The sequence below is a fragment of the Theropithecus gelada genome, chromosome 14 (assembly GCF_003255815.1).
Source record: "Theropithecus gelada isolate Dixy chromosome 14, Tgel_1.0, whole genome shotgun sequence".
NCBI lineage: Eukaryota > Metazoa > Chordata > Mammalia > Primates > Cercopithecidae > Theropithecus > Theropithecus gelada.
The window spans coordinates 57,391,021-57,416,619 of NC_037682.1; the positions used below are offsets into that span (position 1 = coordinate 57,391,021).

The 25,599-nt window shown below is 41.0% G+C and overlaps 1 protein-coding gene and 1 long non-coding RNA gene across 12 annotated transcripts in view; one reads left to right on the top strand and one right to left on the bottom strand.

Annotated features, from left to right (window-relative positions):
• Window positions 1-8,460: 8,460 nt before the first annotated feature.
• Window positions 8,461-18,184, bottom strand: LOC112606551. Its single transcript, XR_003115652.1, has 3 exons — window positions 18,162-18,184; window positions 17,371-17,473; window positions 8,461-12,056 (listed from the first exon to the last, which is right to left on the bottom strand). It is a non-coding gene; the product is annotated as an uncharacterized LOC112606551 (long non-coding RNA).
• RIC3 (RIC3 acetylcholine receptor chaperone) overlaps window positions 18,133-25,599 on the top strand; it is a 71,095-nt gene continuing 63,628 nt past the window's right edge. For 6 of the 11 annotated variants that reach the window (XM_025357135.1, XM_025357136.1, XM_025357143.1 and 3 more), the window contains exon 1: window positions 18,133-18,483. In XM_025357135.1, coding sequence (XP_025212920.1) covers window positions 18,360-18,483 — 124 coding nt within the window. In that variant the 5' untranslated portion in view covers window positions 18,133-18,359. The remainder of the gene's footprint in view (window positions 18,484-25,599) is intronic. The other 5 variants (XR_003115650.1, XM_025357137.1, XM_025357138.1 and 2 more) reach the window with 1 other exon arrangement.

Consider the following 25,599-nt stretch of genomic DNA (forward strand, 5'->3'; position numbering starts at 1 on the left):
AACACCAATATTATTTAACACTGTTGCGCAGTTATTGACTGATATAAATAGCCAGAAGAAATAAATACAAGATGTGAAATTGGGAAGAGGAGGGAAAATTATAATTATTTGTAATTGATATGAAAAAATCCAAACAATTTAATGGAAACAACAAATGGTAAATGACAGTTAGAAAACTGAAATATAAAAACAGATTTTTCCTATATGAAAAATGAGTTAAAAATAGTAGAGGAAAAAAGTTCACATTTACAATAGCGGTAAAAGCAGAAATGCCCAGAAATGCATTTGAGAAAAAGTGTTTAGAACCTATAAACCTCTACTGAGGAGCAAAAAGACTAAAATAAATGAAGATACAACTAATGTTTGGCTATAAACAAAATAAACTTAATTTTATAAAGTCGGTAATTATCATTAAATAGATGTATACATTAATTGTGATACCAATCCTACCAATGGCTTAGAAAGTGATTATAATGTTAATCTGGAAAAGATATTTGTGCATATAGGCAGTAAAACTCTAGATAAGAGGAATGATAATGAATTAGCTCCACCTGATAATAAAACATATTATTAAGCTATAGTAAATAAACCAGTACACTACTGACACAGTGGACTGATAATTGGCACAAAATGGAGAGTCCAGAGAGAAATCAAAACATAGATGTGAATTTACTATAAGGGTAGCATTTTGAATCAACATTTGAAAGACTGGTTGTTCAATAAATGGTGCTGACTCATCAACACCATTGTGGGGGCAGGAGATGGAGAAGCAGCAGCATCACCATTATTACTATTATCCAGACTCTGACCCGGAGGGGAATTGGTTATGGAGAAGGGGCTTAAATGAGGGTCATACGATCATAATACAGAGAACCTGTGACTTTAGTATCCCTGCTGTAAGCCTTATAAATCTCTCAAAAGCTGAAGACAAATGGAAGACAGGGACATCAGGCAGGTAAAATAACAGATTTGCTGAGAGGCTGTTTGCCACTATTGGCTTCAGTTGAAGCTGTGAACTATCTTAGCTCACTCTTCTATCTCCTCTCCCCACACTTTTCTTCAACAAATAACCCATTCCATTTAAAGATGAGAACCAACCCCCTAGAAATTGCACAGGACCTTAGCAAAGGGTTGGGGCTGGAGAATATAAGAAGAGGAACATAAACAAAAAGCAGATGAAGAACAAATTTCAAGAGGAATTACCCACACAAACAAGGGAAGGATTCAGACAAATAATTTCCCACAGCTTTCATTAAATTATAGATGACATGATCTCTCTTTCTGAAGAAAAATTTAGAGAACAGACATAAAGGTATGGAGAAGAGCTTATAAAAAATGAAATAATAATCTGGCAAAAGTCAAGAAAATAAACAAAAGCAAAAGAGAGAGAGAGATTACAGAGATCTACTTCACATCAGAAACAGCAAATAATATTTTTAAATGAATGAAAATACAGCCAGAGTCCTTACGGTCAGAATTAAGGAAATCACATAAGACAAAATGGAATAAAGTTTTTTTAAAAAATAGACATAATCATGAGGAAGTTGGTAGATAAGGAAATCCAATATATATCATAGGTGTTTCTTTTCTTTTCTTTTCTTTTTTTTTTTTTTTGTTTGTTTTTTTTTTTTTTTTGAGATGGAGTCTCGCTCTGTCACCAAGCTGGAGTGCAGTGGCGCAATCTCAGCTCACGGCAACCTCCGCCTCCCAGGTTCAAGCGATTCCCCTGCCTCAGCCTCCCGAGTAGCTGGGACTACAGGCGCACACCACCATGCATGGCTAATTTTTTGTATTTTAGTAGAGACGAGGTTTCACCATGTTGGACAGGATGTCGATCTCCTGACCTTGTGATACACCTGCCTCAGCCTCCCAAAGTGCTGGGATTACAGGCGTGACCCACCGCACCCGGCCAGGTGTTTCTTAAGAAGACAATATTCCCAATAAAATGAAAGCTACCTACTTGTCTTTCACATACTTACCTTTTTTTTCCAAGCTCTATCTGTATGCATGCATGAATGTGTATATGAGAGAGATTTCCGAAATGATGTTCATCAAGAGTTAGAGATAGTCGTTTCTGCATGGTGATGTTTGAGAGTGAATATTAGTTTTCTTCTTTGTATCTTGTATAATAAACATGTATTAGTTTTATAAAGTCATTTTCATTCAAAAAGAAAGTCAAATAATTAAAACAACCAATGGTTTTGAAAAGTCAAGAATTAAAAGCAATTTATATAAAAATTAACTTTATATGTGTAATAGACCTAAAGGTAAAATGTAAAACTATAATATTCATAGAAGCAGGGATAGAAAAATATCTTGACCTTGGGTTAGCCAAAGAGTTCTAGATATGACACTAGAAGTACAATCCGTAACATAAAGTATTGATAAATTAAACTTCATCAAAATTTAAAAATTTTCTTTGTGAAGAATATGGTTAAGGAAATAAAAACATTGGCTGGGCATGGTGGCTCACACCTGTAATCCCAGCACTTTGGGCATCTGAGGTGGGCAGATCACTTGAGCTCAGGAGTTCAAGACCAGCCTGAGCAACTTGGCGAAACCCCATCTCTACAAAAAAATACAAAAATTAGCTAGGTATGGTGGCATGCACCTGTAGTCCCAGCTACTTGGGAGGCTGAGGGAGGAGGATGGCTTGAACCCGGGAGGCAGAGGTTGCAGTGAGCTGAGGTCGCACCATTGTACTCCAGCCTGGGCGACAGAGCCAGACCCTGTCTCAAAACAATGACAACAAAACATAACATCAGTCACAGACTAGGAGAAAATATTTGCAAATCACGTATCTAACCCTCAAAATTCAACAATAAGAAAACAACTCAATTTTTAAACGGCAAAGGATTTAGACACTTCACCAAAAGTATACTGATAACAAATAACCACATGAAAAGATGATCAACATCATTAGTCATTAGGTAAGTAAAAAATAAAAACACAATGACACACCAGCATATACACAAACGTGGCTAAAATTAATAAAACAAAACTGACAATATTAAGTGCTGATGAGAATGTGGAGTAACTGAAACTCTCAGATAGTCCTGGTAGAAATGCAAAATTATACAGCCACTCTGGAAAACATAAGCGCTTCCCTAAAAAGCAAAACATACGTTCACCTATGTCCCAGCCATTTCTTCTTTTTTTTTTTTTTTGTATTTAGAGAAATAAAAACTTATGTTAACATAAAAATCTGTACTCAAATGTTTATAGCAATATTTCGTGATCACCAAAAACTGGAAACAACCCAATTGTCCTTCAGTAGGTGAGTAGATAAACTGTGCTGTATACACACAAGCGATACCACTCAGCAATAAAAAGCTATGCACTATTGATACACATAACAACCTGGATGAATCTCAAATGCATCATACTAAGTGAAAGAACTCAAAAGATTACATACCATATAATCACATTTATAAGATATTCTGGAAAAGGCAAAAATATAGGAACAGAAAACAGATCACTGGTTGCCACGGGTATGTGATGGAGATGGGTCTTAATAAAGGTACAGCAGGTGGGATTCTTTGGAACGCTGAAATTGTTCTGTTTTGGTTACAAGAATCTATGTACATGTAAAAACTCATAGAAAAAAGTGAATTGACAACTTGTCAATTTAAAAACTTCACTGCCTCTCCACACCCTGTGTACATTTAGCTTTCCACATTCAAAACCTTCTTGATATAAATTAAGTTATATTAACCCAGAAAGTAGATCAGGGGAGCAGGTATAGAACAACATTTGGATCTACAGGTGCCATGACTTTAGGAAGACATGAGATTATATCCTTATGGTGACACGAGCTCATTTACATAGCTGCATCAGTTTCATAGGAAAACAAAAAAATAAATAAAGCAAGACCACCCAAAGTACAACAAATACAAAAGTATAACAAATTACCACTTTAAAGAAATATTGAAAACAAGGCTATTGAGGAAAGTTTCTGCTACGTATTAGTTTGGCACCCATCTTATCTTTGCCTTTTGTTTTGGTAGCGTAGTATTGAGAAAATCCTACATAGACCATTGGAATGGAATACAGAGCCCAGAAATAATGCCACACACCTAGAATCATCTGATCTTCAACAAAGCCAACATAAACAAGCAATGGGGAAAGAACTCTCTAGTCAATAAATGGTGTTAGGAAAACCATCTGAATAACTATGTGGAAGATTGAAACTGACCCCTTCCTTACACTATATACAAAAATTAACTCAAGATGTATTAAAGTCTTTAATGTAAAACCTAAAACTATAAAAACCCTGGAAAGTAACCTAGGAAATACCATTTTGGACACAGGACTTGGCAAGGATTTCATGGCAAAGATGCCAAAAACAATAGCAACAAAAACAAAAATTGATAAATGGGACCTAATTAAACTAAAGAGCTTCTGCTAGCAAAAGAAATTATCAACAGAGTAAATGGACAATCTATAGAATGGGAGAAAATAATTGCAAAGTATGTATCAAACAAAGATCTAATATCCAGAATCTATTTGGAACTTAAACAATTTTACAAACAAGAACAAAACTACCCCCATTAAAAAGTGGGCAAAGAATATGGACAGATATTTTTCAAAAGAAGACATACATGCAGCCCACAAGCATATGAAAAAAAAGCTCAGCGTCACTAATCACTAGAGAAATGCAAATCAAAACAATAATGAGATACCATCTCACATCAGTCAGAATGGCTATTACTAAAAAGTAAAAAAATAACAGATGTTGGTGAGGTTGTGGAGAAAAGGGAACACTTTGATACTGCTGGTGGAGTGTAAATTAGTTCAGCCATTGTGGCAAGCAGTGTGGCAATTCCTCAAAGAACTTAAACAGAATTAGCATTTGACTTAGCAATCCCATTACTGGGTATATACCCAAAGGAATATAAATCATTCTACCATAAAGACACATGCATGCGTATGTTCATGGCAGCACTATTTAAAGTAGCAAACACATGGAATCAACCTAAATGCCCATCAGTGGTAGACTGGATAAAGAAAATGTGGTACATATACATCGTGGAATACTGTGCAGCCATAATAAAAAAGAATGAAGTCACATCCTTTGTAGCAACATGGATGGAGCTGGAGGCCATTATCCTAAGCGAATTAACGCAGGAACAGAAAGACAAATACCACATGCTCTCACTTATAGGTGGGAGCTAAACAACGAGAACACATGAGCACAAAGAGGGAAACAACAGACCTTGAGGCTTACTTGTGGGTGAAGGGTGGGAGGAGGGAGAAGATCACAAAAAGTACCTATCAAGTATTATGCTTATTACCTGGGGAACAAAATAATCTGTACACTAAACCCCTGTGACACACAGTTTACCTATATAACAAACCTGCACACGTATCCCTGAATCTAAAATAAGTTAAAAAACAATAATAAAATAAAAAGAAAATCCTGACACCCAGAGAAATGTAGTGAAAATAACAATGTATTTTCAGTCCACCTTGCACCATCAAGATGATCTTCAATTAACTTGTTTCAGAAGCTTGAAAGAGAACAGTAGAATCATTATTTTTCCAACAAAAAAACACAAAATTAACTGCTTACATTCCTTGTGAGAAATAAAGTGTCACAAGTGAAACTTAAAATAACCTTTTATGGAAACACTTAGAAGAAATCCAGATACATTCATAGAAATAGCAGAATGATCTTTATTCCCAAGCTTTATATTTTTTTGGAAGTGAGTTAACCTGACAGTAATAGTGCATCAGGAATTGCCAATATATTCAAATTTAATATACAATGCATTCAAGCAGGCATTTTACTCAAAGATATTTAAAAACATATTTGAAAACAAAATTAAGAACAAACATTGAAAGATGCCCTACAGCTCCGAGGTTTCTATAAAACACCATTTTAAAACCAGCCACCTACAGCTTGATAAACACCATCTAAGCCAAACGAGACTGTGAATGATCATTCAATGCAAACCTGTTCCCACTTTATTTACCCAATTATGGTTTTCAGTTGCTAAATAACATACATATAAGCTTACCTTCAGTTAGAGAGGTTATTCAAGGCACTTTGTATAACCCAGACACTATTATCTTCATTCATGCACCCAATAAATATTTGCTGAAGTCTACCATGTCATAGGCACTCCTCTAGGCACTGGGGATGCAGACAAAACTCCCTGCCCTAATGCAGCCTCTACTCCAGAGGGGAGGGACAGGCAAGCAAGGAGGGTAATAAGCTTTAGAAGGTGGTAAGTGCAAGGAAGAATATAAAGCAGGGGAAGAAGATCAGGAGTGTTGTATTTTAAATACGTTGGTCATGGAAAGCCTCATTGAGAAAGGCGATATTTGAGCAAAGACTTGAAGGAAGTGAGAGATTGAGCCATGTAGATACTTGGTGTAAGAGCATCCCCGGCGGAGGGCACAAGTGCAGAGGCTCAGGGTGGGTGCTTCCCAGGCATGTTTGAGTGAGAATGGGGAGCCCAGTGTGGCTGGAGCTTGGAGCAAAGAGACTGTAATTAGAGATGGGCTCAGAGAGGTGAGGATATTATAAACTTCAGCTTCTTGCGGACCGTTAACCATGTAAAAACAGGATCTAATTCCTCTCCTTGCCTCCTTCCATTCAAGGATCAATGTCTTCCAGTGTACTAGGGGGAAACAGCCTTTGTCTCAAGTGCATTTTTGACCTGGACACACTGCAGCCTGTTCCTCTGCTTGCATCTGGTGGCACCACAGCCCCCCACTCACGCTGTTTCTAGTTACTGGGCAGTCTGAATTAGCATTACCATTCATTCACTGCTGCTGCCTCTGCCCTAGCATTGTAAGGGGGAAGTCCCTTGCTCCAAACAGGGAAGAGTGCCCTTCCTTATACCCTAAGACCACTGACATAGCTCATGGTGTGTCCAAGACTTTTCTAAAGGCTTGAGGAAACCATAAGAGGATTACAGTGCACGAGGAAAACCTGAATAGCATCTTACTGAAACCATGGCCCACCTGCCATCTCCCACCACAGGGAGTTCTTTCCCGGCTGACTCTCCATTAGGCCCAGCGCCTCCAGAAATCCTAGGTCTTCAAACCCTGTCCTCTCTTCTTCAGTCCCCAGGCTGTCAAATTCCTGACTCTGGGCCACCAGAGGAAGTCTCAAATTTTACCAAACAACAACTTTTCATCAAAAGAACACACTACTTTATTCTGAAAAGTCCCTTCATCCTTGTGTCAACCCCTACTCTGTCCAGATGTGCCGCTGGGCCTTGCCTTTGCATAACCAGAAGGTTCATGGAAGCCTTTTCCCTCTGCCAAGATGAAGTCTTCCACAGGCCCTAGAATGTAGAAACATCTCCCAGCACCTTTTCTAAAAATGTCAACGTTTTGCTCCTGTGATACTTGATACAGTTTAAAACTATTATGTGTTATGAAAAGTATAAACCAGGAGTCACATTACTTGTTTGCTGCACACCCACCTTCCTGGGGTGTGAGTTGCTAACCAAGCAGCAAGTGTGAACTTAGCAAGGTAAGGCCTATTTAACCATCAGGCACAGTGAGCACTAACATGTTTTAATTTATCTTAAAATCAGGAAGAAAAATAGATTTTTAGGTCAAAGAACATGTCTTAATATATAATACTAACATATTTCTCTTTATGCCAATGCAGTCATATAATATAAACATTAATGGGGAAGGAGCCCATGAAGACAAAAATGCCTAAGAACCATGACAGTCCTAGTGAGTCCCTGAAGCCAGGCAGAGCCTGCCATGTCTTGAACTCGACTGGGTCATTCATGCTGGGTGGTTTGTCTCTCAGATCTTGGTAACAAAGTTGTGGCCAATACATGACCCTTAAGCACAATAGAATAACATTTAGTTGCCCATTGTTAATGATGAATAAGAAGAATTATTGTATAAAGTATCTCCCAGTGGCAAAGAAGGTAGGCATCAACGTAATCAAGTTATGAAAAACACAAAAGAGAGGAATTAGGTAGAATCAAACTGACTTTTTGTGATTCTTTTCTAGGCTCTAGGTTCTTGATCCATAGTCTCGACTGGAAGCAAGTCAGACATTAAATAATAATAATATGCACCAGTAGTAATATTTAATATGTGACAGGCTCTATGCAAAATGCTTTGCATGTGAACTCACTTATTCTTTGTAAGAGTCATTAATACTTTCAGTTGCTAGAGACAGAAATCCAATTTAAGCAAGCTTAACACATACAGGGAGGAATGTATTGGTTCACATGCCTGGGAAGAGTTCAGGGCAGCTTTGAGAATCAAAGAATGAGAGGGAGCAAAAGGAGTCTTGGGAGTGAAACCATTCAGCACCACCAAGCTCACTCTCCACCCCCTTTATTTTTGCTAGCTTCTCTTTTATCTTCTTCAAACAGGCCTACTCCACGTGGTAGAGAAAATAGTTGCCTGGAAACCCCAACTTTACCTCTATCTTAGTTTGGGCTCCCCTCAAAGCAAACTCCAAGGCAAAAGTTTGGGTGTACCACTTTATTTGGAAGGTGACACCAGAAGCAAAATGAGAGGGCAGGTAAGTGAGACAAAGAAGGGGCAGAAACCCCAAACAGGTGTGTCAGTGGGTTACAGCTGGAGCAAGTAGATCTCAATCCTACTGGGATGCCTCAAAAAGAATGTGTGGAGCACCACTCAGAATTGAACCGCTGAAGAACAAGGAAGTTGAGGTGTTTATCTGCCAACTCCCCTCCTTCATTGTTTGAGAGTTGCTCTGGGAGTAGTAACTCCCTAGCTTGCTACGCAGGCCAAAGAACAGCTTTATGCAGAGAGACACAGGAACTCAAGTTTGTGTGCAGGGACTGTCTGCAGGTGACCTCAAGGGTGAACCAATGGGATATGAGTGGAGCCCCTATACCATCCATTACAACTCCTTCCAGCAACATGGCCCCCAAGCTACATGGAGCTGCTGCTTCTCCAGCTGCAGCAAGCCTAGCAAGGGACCTGATCTATCAGGCTTAAATCACATGCCTGCTGTGGATCAATCACAGGTCCAGGAGAACAAAGGACTGCTTCCTAGGAAGAGGAGCAGCTTCATCTGTTGGAATACAAAAGGTTCCCCTAGTCCTTTTCCAGTAACCACAACCCATATTCACTACTTAAGTAGTGAATTATAAGAAGAAGAGAGGCTGGCCTTGCTCTGCCCAGTAACCAGGGAACTGGCAGACACAAAACTGCCTAGTTCTCCAGTTTTCACCAACTTGATCCCCTGCAGAAAGAAAACAGTCATTATCAAAAAGCCAATTGTCATTCTGCCTCTTTAGACAAATTCCCATTAAAGATAAAGCAAATTTTAATTAGATTAAGTATCCAATTATTGTAATTACATTTTTAAAAAATTCACATCATGAAGATGACCCTTTTTAAAAGGGTTACAGGAATAATTAGTGTATTCATATTAACCAAAATGTATTGGATAATATTTATACCCAGAAGACAAAGTACATTACACACACTTCACCTTTAGGGAAAGCTTGCAAATGTTTTGGCAGTGGCATGAATATTTATAGGCAAGAGTGTGCTTTAGCAAGATTATGTGAGGAAGCATTTAAATGCTCACCAATTTTTACCCAGGGGTAAAGTTTACAGAAAATGTAGTGCAGAGATTATGGATATGCAAAGTGTGACTTAAGCAGGGAATTTCTATCAGTTTGCTTAATTAATTGGCACCAAAGACTATTTCTCCTTATTCAAGGCAGAAATGCCCAAGGTATCCAACTGTGACTTCTCTCTGCTCTGCGTCTTCCAGGGACAGAGGCCAGTGAGGAGAGTTGGTAGGAAAGCAGTAAGGACATTCTCACCTTGACCACTCACCACCAGGAAATTTCTATCCTCATACCCCTAACCTTTGCCCACCTGTTCCCAATTGGGTAGAGCTTTAGGATAAGAAATGTGGGTCTTCTAGAGTCTTCCTCCCAAAGGTTTTCCTGGAAAACTCTTCCTTTTTCTGATTCCAATTTTCTTTCTTCAGACCTGCCTTTGAGTGGCAGCAGCTGCTACTGTTTTTATCTCACACATGATTGCCTTCCAGGCTCCATCACATTTGCTGGCTCAGTGGGAGGGAGGCAGCACACTCTCCATTTCACAGATGAGAAAACTGGGGCCCCAGAGCTTGGAATAACTCCCAGAACCACACCACAGAACTGGCCTTATAAGGAAGCTCCAGTGCCACAGATCCCAGACCTGCATGGTCTCTGCTCTGCCTGTTGGGAAACTGCGTTGTGGCTACCAGCCACAGGAACATCCCACCTCTGCTGCTGCCTCACCCACCAAAAGAGGTAGGCCAAGCAAGCATTGCTGTTTCCTCTCACACATAACTTTCAAACCAAAGTTGGACATGGGTATGTCTGATGGCGGAAACAATTAACTATTTGCCTAGTAGCAAGGGGCCAGGAAATGTAGTTTGTTGGCTTATACATTGAGAACCTGAGACTCTCAATATGGATAATATCAAATGAAGAAAGGGTATTCAAAGATTGTGGACATCCACTATTGGCAGGTGTTCATCATATTTCCCTTATCCCTGATCAAAATTCTACCCATTGTTCAAAGTCCAGGTCCCATATGCTGTTCTGTGCATTCTGTCCCATCTCTTGCCTGTCTTCTCTAACCTCTTCATTGTAAACTTTGGAGTTACAGGCCTTGCTCCCTTCTGCTCAGTGTTCTGGGTACCTGGGTCTCATTTTCCTGCTAACCACCTTGATTTCCTGCCTGTAGTAAGGTGTATGACTCTCCACAATGGGGACTCCACAGTGGACAGAGGGAGAGAGAGAGAGAGTGTGAGACAGAGATTTACTTTAGGCAACTGGCTCATGTGATTTTAGAAGCTGGCAAATCCAAACTCTGCAAGGTGGGCCAAAGGCTGCAGACCCAGGAAAGACAGATGCTGCAGTTCAAATCCAAAGTTCGGTTGGCTACAGAATTGCTTCTTGCTGGGGGAAGTGGGTCTTTTGTTCTATTCAGGCCTCCAACTGATTGCATAAGGCCCACTCACATTATGAAGAGCAATCTCCTTTACTCAAAGTCTGCCAATTCAAATGTTCATCTCATCCAAAAACACCCTCACAGAAACATCCAGAATTAAGCATGACCACATATCTAGGCACCATCACCCAGCCAAATTAACACACAATTAATCATTACAGTCACTTCAGGGACAAATTTGGTGGCAAATTCAGTCTTTTTGAAATGAGATTTTCTGGGGTGACTCTTCGAGGAAACTGATTGCTGATTCCTGGAGAGAGGTCTAGTTGCTCAGAACAGTGGCAGAATCAATGTGTGTTTGAGAAACTAGCAGCCTCATACTTGAATAAACACCTGCCATGAACGAGTTCTGTGCTCAGCCATGCCATGGGAGAAGCATCCTATCCTCCTGGGACTCCCAACTAGGTGAAAAGGCCCAAAAAACCCATGAGAAACAGTGTCCACAGGAATCTAGTGAAAGGAAGAGTCAGCATGGGATGGAATCTGGGAGAGCCTCCTGAAAAAAGTTCATAGTGTTTGGGCCTTATATTTTAGGGAAGATTGGCTATGAAAGGCAAGGAGGGAAGAAAATTGGGTAAAGGAGCATCTTAAGAGAGGAATACACAGAGCTCATGCTGGCCTAGAGATGAGGGGATGATTCTGGGCAAGGGAATGAATTCTACTTCAAGGATGAGAGCCCTTGGAAGGGTGGTCAATGAGCTGAGACTAAATATGGTAGCCAAAGGGAGTCATGGAAGGCTTTTGAGCAGGAGAGGATCCCAAGCTCAGATTCCAGCCTGGTCTGGAGGGTAAAGCACAACGGATAAGACTTAGGAGACCATGGAGTCTCCTGAAAACTAGGCTATTGCCTCTGGGCTCTGTTTCCCTTGCAGGGAGTTCAAAGAAGGCAACCACTTCATGTCCATTTTCTTCCTTCTTGGTCTTCCTCTTTCTTCTATTTTCTTCCCATCCCTCCCTGGCTTCTCTCCCATTTTTATTTTCCAATCTGAATTCTTTCTTCTGCAAACATCTTGTGTGAGTTCTCCTCTGTCCTCCCACTTCTTTCTTCAGCTCCTCATGGGCCTGTCTTCCAGGGAGACCTTATATTTAGGAAATAAAGAAACAGCTGTCAACTTAATCCCGGGAGAAGTTTTTCCACAATGACTTATAAGTAAATGCCCTAGAAATAAAGCCTGGCCGGGTGCGGTGGCTCATGCCTGTAATCCCAGCACTTTGGGAGGCCGAGGCAGGCAGATCATGAGGTCAGGAGATCGAGACCATCCTGGCCAACATGGTGAAACCCCATCTCTACTAAAAGTACAGAAATTAGGTGGGTGTGGTGGCATGTGCCTGTAATCCCAGCTACTAGGGAGACTGAGGCAGGATAGTTGCTTGAACCAGGGAGTTGGAGGTTGCAGTGAGCTGAGATTGTGCCACTGCACTCCAGCCTGGCGACACAGCGAGACTCTGTCTTAAAAAAAAAAAAAAAATATATATATATATATATATATATAGTTTCCTCAATTTCCCTTCCCCATGTTAGAATTCAAGTGCCCTGATGTTAAACAAATTTTGACTTTAGGAGTGATTTCATGAACGAAGGCTTCCAACTCATAATGATAAACATTCTGGGGCACTTTCCCACAGGCTGTCAGATAGGAAAAATAAACAAGGAATAAATAGATTTCTAAAGTTCAGCAAATGAAGGGTTTAGCTATTATTTTTGAAGACTATTTCCTCTTTGCTGTCCAAAAGAACTGGCAGACACAGCAGAGGTAGTGTAGAGAATCCTGCTCTGGGAGTTGGGAGAACTGGGCTTCAATCCCAGTGCAGACATGAATGATCAGGGTGATCCATAGCAAATCTTTGCCCCTTTGTAGATCCCAGTTTTCCCTTTAATCTAATAAAAAGAGAATTGAGACAACTGACAACTAATCCCTAAGGACCTCTCAGTCTCCCCTCCCCTGACCACCTTTAGTCTTCCAGAATGGACCCCTGGGAGGCTACTAGTCTCAAAGGATGTTTTGGGGATGCTAAGTCCAGCCCAGAATATACTGGTTAGAAGATGCTTTTAAGCCCGCAGGGAGAGAACAGAAAATCCCTGGTTGCATTTAAGCTCCAAAGGGAGCCCCTGTGCAAAGCTGGAGTGATTCCTGAATACCTCTTTGCCTATTTTCAAACCTTCACTACACTCAAGAATTCCTCCCACCCCACCCTGAGTCCTTTCTCAGATAATGGCCCAAACATATCCTTTACCAAGAAAATGAAGGCAATGAGAAATGAACCCCATGACTTTCTGTCCCTGCACCACTCCTTTTATTAACATATGCACCTGAACCCACTCCATCTCCTTTCCTCTGAGCTGATCCCTACTGCCAGGGAACTCAATGTCTGGTTCCCATGTCTGCTCCACAATCTGGGCTTTGCTCCTACATTGATCTCCCTTGCTCCTCTATTTTCCATCTCCTCTTTTCTGACATTTTTCCTCTAAATGTATAAACACGCTTTTCTCTTCCCTTAGAAAAGGCACCCTCAAGTTATCACCGTAACTTTTATCCCTTCTTTTCATGCCAGCTCCATATACAGTGGGCTGTACTTGCCATCTCTACTTCCTTGTCATTTCCTCCTTCTTCAGCCTATAGCCATTAGACTTTTGAGCTTTGATCTGAATTCCCTACCAATACTTTTTTTTTTTTTTTTTTTTTTTTTTTTTTTTTTTGAGACAGAGTCTTGCTCTGTCATCAAGGCTGAGTGCAGTGGCGCGATCTCGACTCACTGCAACCTCTGCCTCCTGGGTTCAAGCCATTCTCCTGCCTCAGCCTCCTGGATAGCTGGTATTACAGGCATGCACCATCATGCCTGGCTAATTTTTGTATTTTCAGTAGAGACAGGGTTTTACCATGCTGGCCAGGCTGGTCTCAAACTCCAGACCTCAGGTGATCCTCCCAAAATGCTAGGATTACAGGCATGAGCCACCATGCCCAGCCCCCTACCAGTACTTTACTGGAAAACCTAAACCCTTAAGATCTTCAATTTTAGTGCACTCCCAGCTCTGATGTTATACCTCTAGCCACCAGAGACAGCAGCCATCCCAGGTCCCACTCCAAGCTGCCCCAGCTCCATGAGCTGCCTACCAGCTCTGTCGCCTTGAGGAGGCTCCCATGTCTTCCAGGCGCACATCCCAACTGACTGTAACAATGAATATGTTCCAAGCCAAATACTCTGGACTATAACTTGCTGCTTTCACCTTTCTCTCGGCCACTTCCAGGACTAATGAGATCATGATCTCTGCCCATTTACTTTGGCCACCATCTAAAGTCCAAGTCCCCAAGGTCATTAGTTTGCACATGGCCCCTCATCTCCATTCTGCTCACTTCATATTTTACTCTGACTCCATTTCTGACTTCCAAACCTTCCACTTACCGTGCCATATAGAGTCAAGATCTATCATCAGAAAAACTCCTATACCCTTGACTTCTTTGAAGTTTATCTTAACCTCCTCCTCCTCCTTTTTCTCCTCCTCCTCCTCCTCCTTCTCCTTCGAGATGGACTCTCACTCTGTTGCCAGACTGGAGTGTGGTGGTGCGATCTCAGCTCACCGCGACCTCTGCCTCCCAGGTTCAAGCAATTCTCCTGCCTCAGCCTCCCAAGTAGCTGGGATTACAGGCATGCATCATCACGCCCAGCTAATTTTTGTATTTTTAGTAGAGACAGGTTTCATCATGTTGGCCAGGGTGGTCTTGATTTCTTGACCTCGTGATCCGCCCCCCTCAGCCTCCCAAAGTGCCGGGATTACAGATGTGAGCCACTGCACCTGGCCTGTCTTCTTCTAATGAAAACTAGGCTGTTGCCTCGGGGCTCTGTTTCCCTTGCAGATCTCCCAAAGTAAGAGCTATTTTTCTTCCTACAGCTCAAAGCCAGGGAATAGAATAGATGCCCAACTTGTTCCCCCTTGCTGCTTCCAAATTGCTTCTTCCTCTTCTTCCTTTAAAAAACACAGCTCCTGGCCAGGTGCAGTGGCTCATGCCTGTAATCCCAGCACTTTGGGAGGCCGAGGCGGGTGGATCACAAGGTCAGGAGATCGAGACCATCCTGGCTAATACGGTGAAACCCTGTCTCTACTAAAAATACAAAAAAAAAAAAAAAAATTAGCCAGGTGTGGTGGCAGGTGCTTGTAATCCCAGCTACTTGGAAGGCTGAGGCAGGAGAATGGCGTGAACCCAGGAGGAGGAGCTTGCAGTAAGCTGAGATTGCACCACTGCACTGCAGCCTGGGTGACAGAGCAAGACTCTGTCTCAAAAATAAATAAATAAATAAATAAATAAATTAATTAATTAATTAATAATAAAAAAATAAACCACAGCTCCTTAGAAGAGCATGTCATCTGGCTGCTCATTACTTCTGTTCCTGTCACCTTCCAACCTTGTAGTAACTCCACATTCGTTGAAGATTTTAACACTTGGATCAGAAATTTCCCACCATATTTCTATCCTCATACATGGGAACTTCAACATAATGTTGTAACCTAGGTTTCCACTGTGGCTTCTTATAACTTCACATGAGCACTCTCACTAATGTCATCTTCTGCCAGACTTCATTTACTATAGATGGGCTGATGATTTCCATATTATTTCTAGCCCAAACGTCTCTTCTGAGCTCCAGGCCCATATATCCAACTGGATATTTCTACTTGGATATTTCATGGAACTTCAAATTCAGCTAGTCAAAATCTGAACTCATCTTTCTCACAAACCTGATTCTTCTGTTCTTAAAATCATGTTACATAGAATCAATGTCTACCCAGTTACCCAAGCTAGAATTTGGGGGTGGGGAGCAGTCATTCCAGACTCCTCTGTATCTCTTAGAGACCACATCCCATTAGTCACCTCCTCCTTAATCTGCACCTATAGTCCAGGAGTCCAGTGGTTTTCTGACTAAACCTCCCCAGAGAGTAAACGTGGTAGCTAAGACGGCAAATTCTTGAGTAAGCATGCCTGTGTTCAAATCATAGCTTCCAGTTTATACTGTGTAATTACTGGCAAGTAAATTATGTTTTCTGGGGCTCCATTTTCTTACCTGTAAAATGATACCCATAATATTGCTTACCTCTTAAAGTTATTGGGAGGATTAATTATGATATGTAAGATGCCTAGAACATAATCAGTACTCTAACTTTTAGTGATGTTAATAACATCAATGTGAATAATGCCTGAGTGAAGCCAGCAGGGGCACCCATCTGGCTGCATGAATCAAGGAAAGAGATTCAGAAGATATCCATTGCTTTAAAACAATTTTTTTTTTTTTTTTTTTTTTTAGAGACAGGGTCTCACTCTGTCATCCTGGCTGGAGTGGGTGCCCCTACTGGCTTCATTCAGGCATTATTATCATCTTATATATCATAACTAATTGTGGTTCACACAATCATAGCTCACTGTAGCTTCAAACTCTTGGGCTCAAGTAATCTTCCCACCTCAGCTTCCTGAGTAGTTGGGACTACAGGTGCACATCACCTTGCCTGGTTAATTTTTCACATTTTTTTGGGTAGAGATTAGGGCTCTCACTATGTTGCCCAGGCTGGCCTTGAACTCTTTGTCTCAAGCCATCCTCCAGCCTTGGCCTCCCAAAGTCCTGGGATTATAGGTGTGAGCCACCGTGCCCAGTCTCAACTGCTTTTTAGTCAGATTTCCAGCCAATTCTTCATTCAGACCCACTCCGCACCCTTGGCTTTAAAGGAACCCAGTACCTCCAATTCTTAAGAGCATGGGTTTTGATAGGCAAATTAGTTTACTCCTTACAGGCTTTCCCTCCACAGCCATTTAACTTTTTATGCTCTTCACCTGTGCTGTCTAATGTGGGCGCCAACGACCCACACTATCGTGCTGATAAAATTTGAAATATTTTTGATATCTTGGTTTAAAATACTATTAAAATAAATTTTACTTCTTTTTATTTTTTAAATGTGGCTACTGGAAAATTTTAAATTACATATGTGGCTGGCATTATGTTTCTATTGGACAGTGTTGCGTGTGTCTTACAAAATTGGCATTTCTCATCTGCTGTCATGTTTTCTATCACTGTATTTAGTCTTGTAGTTTATACACTTTATTTATTTTCATTTTGGGGCACTGTCTCGGGAAAACAAAGATAAATGCATATGTTACATCTGCCATGTTTACCTGGAAGTTCTACCTAAGCTTTTCACAATGAAGCTCCTGCTTATATTTGTGCACTTCGTGTCCTGTCACTACTCTATCGCCCTGCCAAAATGAATTACCAATAGCTTTCTGAACACACCAGGAAGCTTCCAGCTTTGCCTTTATTTTTTTGGCCTCCTTTTCCTGGACTACCTTTCTAACCCCTCCCACCTGTCTGCCTAGTAAGTTACTCATTTTTCAACAACGAACTCAATTTCACCTTCTCAAAGGAGCTTTTCTTGACTTTTCCTCGTACCAGTTGAGCAGACTGCTCGGGGGTCCAGAATATTTCCTGCATTTTTTGGTTTATATCATTATCTGCCCTACAAAGGGAATCCGTTTTATTTATCAGACCTGTAGTGCCAAGTTGAGGGTCTAATACATAGTAAAAACTAAAATAATGCTAAATGAACAAATGAAGACAGTAACAAAGAACGGCGGGATTATAGAGGAAGGAGAGGCTGACTGAAAAAGTTTCGAGAGAGCAGTATTTTTAAGCTGTTCTTCAGAGAAGTTTTTGACAAGTGGAGATGGTGTCAGGAATTTTCCAGGCAGTGGGAACAGGACGAGCAAAGCTTACCTGAAGACAAGCAATATGCTAAAGAAATAGTAAATCATCCAGTTTGGAAGGAGCGTTGGTAAGACCAGATCATGCAGGGCGTTGAGCTTATAGAAAGGACTTTGACTATTGTTCTGAAGATAGTGGAGAGTTAAAAGGTTGTAAGCTGGAGAGACAGAGAAATAGTCTTCTGTTTTAGCATTATCACCTGTGGCTGCAGCTGGATAATGAAAGAGAGGGGTATGAGTGGAAGCTGGAAGACAGTGAATTCATGGAGATGAGGAGAAACTCGATGTTGTGGTTTTACGGGTGGGTGGGGGGCAGTGGTGGTAAGTGGGGATAGAGATCCGGGCACGATGTGTAGGAGGTAGAATGCGCAGGACTCAGTAACAGATGAACATGGGGAGTGAGGGAGGAGTTTTTAGTTAGTATGAATAGGAAGGCGAGGGTACCCTTTACAGCGACGGGTAACCACGCCGGAGGAGCAGGTCAGCTCGACGCTGGAGATGAAGGTGCAGGCACCTCGCACACCTTGTCCCTCGCGCGACGCCGTCCGCGCCGCCCGCGGTTTGATCGGGAGCGGCAGCCTGCGCTGCGGTTCCGGTTCCGGTTCCGGTTGGCGTTTGCACCTGCGACCGCCGTGAGCAGTCATGGCGTACTCTACAGTGCAGAGAGTTGCTCTGGCTTCTGGGCTTGTCCTGGCTCTGTCGCTGCTGCTGCCCAAGGCCTTCCTGTCCCGCGGGAAGCGGCAGGAGCCGCCGCCGACACCTGAAGGTAAGAGCAGGCCAGCTCTCTCTAAGCTTCCTGGCGCCGAAGAGTACGGAGAACGCTGCTCAAGGGAGGGGTGACTCTGAGAGTCTGCAGCCTTCACCGAAATATCCACCAAACTGACAGGAGAGGGCGGACGAGACGGCGTTGAAGGGCCAGTCCCCACGGTTCCATTGTTATCAGCGGGTGGCGGCCCAGATGGTTCTGCTGCTGGAAGGGCCAGGAATGTATGCGTGCATGCCTGGGCATCCTCTAGGTGGCCTTGCATACTCCCGTTTACGCGCAGCCACTTTTCTCTTACCCCACTGATTTAACTCATCTTGTCACCATTTGTACACGTGCTTTGAGCCAAGGGTTCCCAGTTGGGTTTTCCTCTTTAGGTTTTCCGTGTACTTGCTGACGCGCCGCTTCGTACGAAATCAAGGCAAATGCAATTGGTACAGCAAACCTTAATTCGTTATGTTTTTTTCAACTTGGTGCTGGGCTCTCACTGCTTCAGGGTCTTCTTGTGCCTTTAAAAATATATCTTGAAGATTTTAATAACCCTAGTTTCAGTTGCTGAGGTGTGGTTATGAACGAATTATTACGTTCCCCTTATTGAAGCAGTATTTATCTGTTAATTGTTCGTTGTTGGCATGATGTATGTGGCGTTTAAAAATTCATCCTCTTAGCTGCACTGGGGCCTTTTACAGAATGAGTGTAAAGGCATGGTGCTGAAGGCTGGGAGAAGGAACCAGAACAATTCTCTACAGGTCATGAAGTTCTACTGGTAACTTTCTCCTGTAAATTATCCTTGTAACATCTTTGAGACATGATTTTATGGTGTCTGAACTTTTCCAGTAATGTTTAAACTGTTGATTGCTGGACAGCTCCTTTTGAACTGTAATCCACTTCTCTCTGCTTAATACACATTGGCTGTAGTTCCATTCTCTTGAGCATCATACACGCTCTAAATGCAAAGCACCAAGCTTCAGGGGTGGAGGGCAGATTGAACACATAATTCTGTTTATAGAATTTGCCTGATAATCTTTGTGCTTGTAAGACTATCCATCTGGAAGAGACTTCTAAAACATATTTGCATATTTGTTCTTTTTTTTTTCTTTCTGTCTCACTGCAGTAATCCCAAAGATTTTTACCTACTTTGTCTAATGATATTGTCTACCTTGAAGAAGAGTAAATTCATGATGATCCTGAACAGTGAAGATTCTTCGAAAACAGTTTTTTGGTTTTTTTTTTTACTTGTCTTTCCATTATGGTGAATTATCTTGAACAAGTACTATTGACTGTGAGTGGGAGACACTCTTCTGAACGTTGTAGAAAATATAGAGTAGAGTGCCTTGAGAACAACCAACAAGTGTTGGTATTCAGTGTTCTTATCTTAGGATCTTTGTACTTTCAGTTCTCTTTATTCCTGAAGTGCTGTGCTCTTCCCTCAGTGCCCTTCTCATCATTCAAATTTCTGCTCAAATGAAACCTCCTTAGAGAGACTTCCCCTGATGACACTAACTAAAATAACTTTTTCCTTTCATCATCCCCTATTTTATCATGTTTTATATTCTTCCTGATAGGCATCACTATATGATATAGAATATTCTTAAGTGTTTACTTGTTTTTTTGTCTCCACCTTCTAGAATGTAAGTTTGCAAGGGTAGGGACTTTATCTTGTTTATCACTATTTCTTCAGTACCTGGCATATAATGGGCAGTCAATAAATACCTTAAGATTATTAAGCTACTAATATTGTAAATTCTGTTTTTGAGAAAGAGAAGCTACTGAAGTAGTATAACCTAGGAAAAAACTTACCTGGAATGATACATTCCAGTAACTGAAACTTGCAGCAATGAATCTTAACCATTTTGGGGTTACATACCTCTTTGACAATCTTATAAAAGCTATGTATTTTCTTTCTTTCTCTCTCCTTTCTCCCTTCCTCCCTCCCTCCCTCCCTCCCTTCCTCTCTTCCTGGCCCCCTTTCCCTTTCTTTTCCATTTCCCTGGGTCTCACCCTGTCACCCAGGCTAGAGTGCAGAGTCATGATCACAGCTCACACCAGCCTCTCCTTCCAGGGCTCAACTGATCCTCCCACCTCAGCTTCCCAAGTAACTGAGACTACAGGCACATGCCACTATGCCTGGCTAATTTAAAATTTTTTGTTTGTTTGTTTGTTTTTGTTTTTGTGTGGAGATGGGGGTCTCATTGTTTTGCCCAGGCTGGTGTCGAACTCATGGGCTCAAGTGATCCTTCTGCCTCGGACTTCCAAAGTGTTGGGATTACAGGCGTGAGCCACTGCACTCAGCCTAAAACTGTATTTTCTCTCTAGAAAAATGTACGTACTCTATAAATGTACTCAGAATTTCAGTATCATCAGAGAATTCACAGAACCCAGAAATCCCTGCTTTGAAGAAAGGGATAACCCTGAGTATTTGAAAATTCTTAAAAATACATGTCATTATGTCTTCCATTTTTGCCCATTGATGTGCGTGAAACAAACACAGTTCCCTTTCCACATGAAAGCCTTTAAGATAGTCTTTTAACAAATATTTATGATGTACCGTATCACATACTATGCACACAGTATACAGACACTATGTATTCCAAGAAAAACTGAGTGCACTCCATGCTTTGAGGAGGCTACAGTTTAGTAAAGGAAAGCAGACATGTCAACAGATAAATGCAAAACAGACATGTCAGCAGATAAATGCAAGGGTGTTGGTCATAGTTACTCAAGTCTGCACAGGGAACAGTGGAGACACGTATGCAATGGTCAGTGTTATTGGGACTTAAGAAGGGTTTCATACACCAGGTGCGACAGCTCATGCCTGTAATCCCAGCACTTTGAGAGGCTGAGGCAGGAGGATTGCTTGAGCCTGGGAGTTCAAGATCAGCTTGGGCAATATAACAAGACCCCCCATCTCTACAAAAAAAAGTTTTGTTTTGTTTTTTTTCAATTAGCTGGGGATGGTGGTGTGTACCTGTAGCCTGAGGTGGAAGGATCCTTTGAGGTCTGGAGGTCAAGGCTACAGTGAGGTGTGATTTTGTAACTGCACTGCATCCTGGGCAACAGAGTGAGACCCCCCCAAAAAAAAAAAAAAAAAAAAAAAGACGGGTTTCATAGAACATAGAGGAGGGAAGTCTTTTTTTTTTTTTTGGTAACAGCTTTCTTGAGATCTAATTTACATATCATACAATTCACCCACTTAAAGTTTACAAGTTATTGGGTTTCAGTATATTCAGAGTTGTGCAACCATCACCACAATCAATTTTAGAATATTTCTTCAGCCCCCAAAGAAACCCCATACTTTTTAGCTATTACTCCACAAATCCCCCACCCCACCTCCAGCCCTAGGCAACCACTGATCTACTTTATGTCTCTATAGATTTGCCTGTTCTGGACCTTTCATATAAATGGAATCATATAATATCTGATCTTTTGTGACTGATGTCTCTTAACTAGCATAATGTTTTCAAGGTTCATCCATGTTGTAGCATGTAGCAGTACTTCTTTCTATGGCTGAATAATATTTCATTGTGTGGATATACCACATTTCATTTATTCATTAATCAATTGATGGACATTGAAGTTTTGCCTTTTAGCTATTATGAATAATGTTGCTACTGATGTCTGTATACAAATTTTTGTGTGGACTTAATGTTTTCATTTCTCTTGGGTGTGTACATTTGGAAAATGTGAGCATTCCAGCGTGGCTGGAACTAAGCGTGGAATTTCTAGGTCATATGGTTATTACCTGTTTAACCTTTTGAGGAACTGCCAGACCATTTTCCAAAGCAGCTGTATCATTTTACATGACCAACAGCAGTGTAAAAGGGCTTCTGGTTTCTTGTCAATACTTGTTTGTTATCCATCTTCTTGATTATAGCCATCCTAATGGGAATGAAATGGTATCTCATTGTGTGATTTTATTTGCACTTCCCTGATGACTAATGACATTGAGCATTTTTTTGTGTGTTTATTCACTCTTTGTTTATTTGTATATCTTGTTTTAGAGAAACGTCTATTCAGGTCCTTTTAACCCTCTTTAAAAGTTGGATTACTTGTCTTTTTTTTTTTTTTTTTGAGAGAGAGACAGGGTCTCACCCTGGTGCACAGGCTGGAGTACAGTGGTGCCATCATTGCTCACTGCAGCCCCAAACTCCTGGGCTCAAGTGATTTTCCCACCTCACCCTCCCAGGTAACCAGGACTGCAGGTGTGTGCCACCATACCTGGCTAATTTTTAAAATATTTTGGCAGAGATGAGGCTGTCACTGTATTTCCCAGGCTGGTTTTGAACTTCTGGTCTCAAGTGATCCTCCCACCTTGGCCTCCTGAAGCACTGGGATTACAGGTGTGAGCTACCACACTTGGCCTCTGGTCTTTTTATTGTTGAGTTGTAAGAGTTCTTTGTATATTCTAGGTACAAGTCTGTTATCAGATATATGATTTGCAAATATTTTCTTCCATTCAGTGGTTGCCTTCACTTTCTTGATGGTGCCCTTTGAATAAGAAAAGTTTTACATTTTGATGAAATCCAGTTTATCTACTTTTTTCTTTTGTTTCTTCTGCTTTTGGTGTCATATCTGAGACAAACTGCCAAATCCAAGGTCATGAAGATTTATGCCTATGTTTTCAAGTTTTATAGTTTTTGCTCCCGCAGTTAAGTCTTTGATCCCTTTGAATTAATTTGTGTATATGGGTAAGGTAGGAGTCCAACTTCATGTGGATATATAGTTGCCCCAGCACCATTTGTTGAAAAGACTATTCTTTTCTCATTGAATTGTCCTGGCACCCATGTCAAATCAGTTGACTCTAAATGTAAGAGTTTATTTCTGGACTCTCAATTATATTACATTAATCTATACACTTATCCTTATGCCAGTACCATGCTGTCTTAATTATTGTACTTTTCTAAGTTATGAAATCATGAAATGTGTCCTCCAACTTTGTTCTTCTTTTTCAAGATTGTTTTGCTATTTTGGGTCCTGTGACCCAGCATTTCCATATGAATTTTGGATCATCACTTTAGTTTCTGCCAAAAAAAAAAAAAAAAAATTGCCAGCTGGGATTTTGATATAGTGAACTGAAGCAGTTTGGAGAGTACTGCCATCTTACCAATATTAAATCTTTCAGTCTATGAGCACAGGATTTCTTTTTTATTTATCTAGGTCTTTAATTTATTTTAAAGGAGGTTGTAGTTTTTAGTGTGAAAGTCTTATTTTGTTAAATATATTCATAAGTATTTTATTCTTTTTGATGTTGTTATAAATTTTGTTTTCAGATTGTTCCTTAGTGTATAGACAATTAGTTTTGTATATTAATACTGTGTCTTGTCACCTTGCTGAACTTGTTATCTGCATATAGTTTTACTTTTTTTTTTTTTAATCTGAATGCCTTTTATTTTTATTTTTACTTTTCTTTGCCTTACTGCCCTAGCTGGAACCTTTAGTACAATGTTGAATAGAAGTGGTAAGAACAAACATCCTTTCTTGTCCTTGATCTTAAGAAGAAAGCTTTCATACTAGCATATGTAATGTTATCTGGGGGCATTTCATAGATGCCTTTTGTCAGGTTGAGGAAGTTCCCTTGTATTCATAGTTTGTTGAGTGTTTTTCGTTATGAAGGGGTATTGAATTTTATTAAATACTTTTCTCTATGTCTGTTGAGATGATTATGTGGGTTTTGTCCTTTATTGATGTGGCATATTACATTAATTGAAATTTAGATGTTAACCCAGCTTTGCCTTCCTTGGCTAAATTGAGGAGGCAGCTCTTAAAGTGTTTTGTTTTGTTTTGTTTTTAAATAATCCAGATGAAAAAGAACGACATTCTAGGCAGAAGAAACACAGAGCAAAGAAACACAGAGGCTTAGGGCCAGGTGCAGTGACTCATGTCTATAATTCCAGCACTTGGGGAGCCCAAGGCGGGCAGATTGCTTGAGGCCAGGAGTTCGAGACCAGCCTGGCCAACACGTAGAAACCCTGTCTCTACTAAAAATATAAAAATTAGCCCGGTGTGATGGTGCACGCCTGTAATTCCAGCTACTTGGGAGGCTGAAGCAGGAGAATCACTTGAACCTGGGAGATGGAGGTTGCAGTGAGCTGAGATCCCGCCACTGCATTCCAGCCTGGGCGACAGAGCAAGACTCTGTCTCAAAAAAAGAAAAAAGAAAAGAAAAGAAACATAGAACCTTGAAGTATCCTTAGAGTTGTGAGAGAAGACACCAGAGAAGTTGCCATGGGCCAAATTGTGAAGGTTTTTTTCTGTCATACTTAAGGAGTTTGGGTTTTATTTTAAAGGCAGATGAGGCATCATTGAGTGTGTAAGGAGAAGAGAAACATTTAACCTGGTTTTAGAAAGGACACCCTAGCAGCAGTGTAGACACTGCGTTGTGAGGATTTCTTCAGGAAGAAGATTGTTGTAGTCATCCAGTTGAGACATCATGAGCATCAGCAAGTCATTGTCATTGGGCTCATCAGTTAGGATGCTTGTGACAAGTGACAGAAAAGTCAGCTTGACTTGTCTTAAGACAGGGAATTTATTGACTTGTGTAAATGAAAAGACCCTGTGTTAGAACTGTCTTGCAGTATGGTTTGATCCAGAGACTCACAGTTGTCACATTGGGGCTCCAGCTCTTATTTTCTGTGTCCTTTTCACTCTGGGTTCATTCTCAAGTTGGTTCTGTACCCTGGCTGCTCTCTCAGGGTAGTAACAATGGTTGAAAAAGTTTTGGACATTACTGCCTCACATGCAATTGCCCAGAGAAAGTGAGAGTGCCTAATTTATATATGTGTGTGTGTAGAGCTGGCCTGGAACTCCTGGCCTCAAGTCATTGTCCCACCTCAGCCTCCTAACATGCTAGGATTACAGCACTTTGCTGGGCACAGCTCCAGGCCTCTTTTCTTTTAAGTCCTCCTTCACTCTCACCTTCCAGCTCTACTCCCCAGATTCTTTCCCAGAAGTTCCAGCAAACATATCCACTCACGTTAATGGCTTGAATTAAGTTAACTTGTGGTGCCGTGGGTAGAGAGAATATACTGATGAATCCACTCTGGAGTTGAGAGGAGTTTCCAAAGGAAAATATGTATATTGGAGCAAGAGAGGTTATCAATGGATAGACTGGAAGAAAGA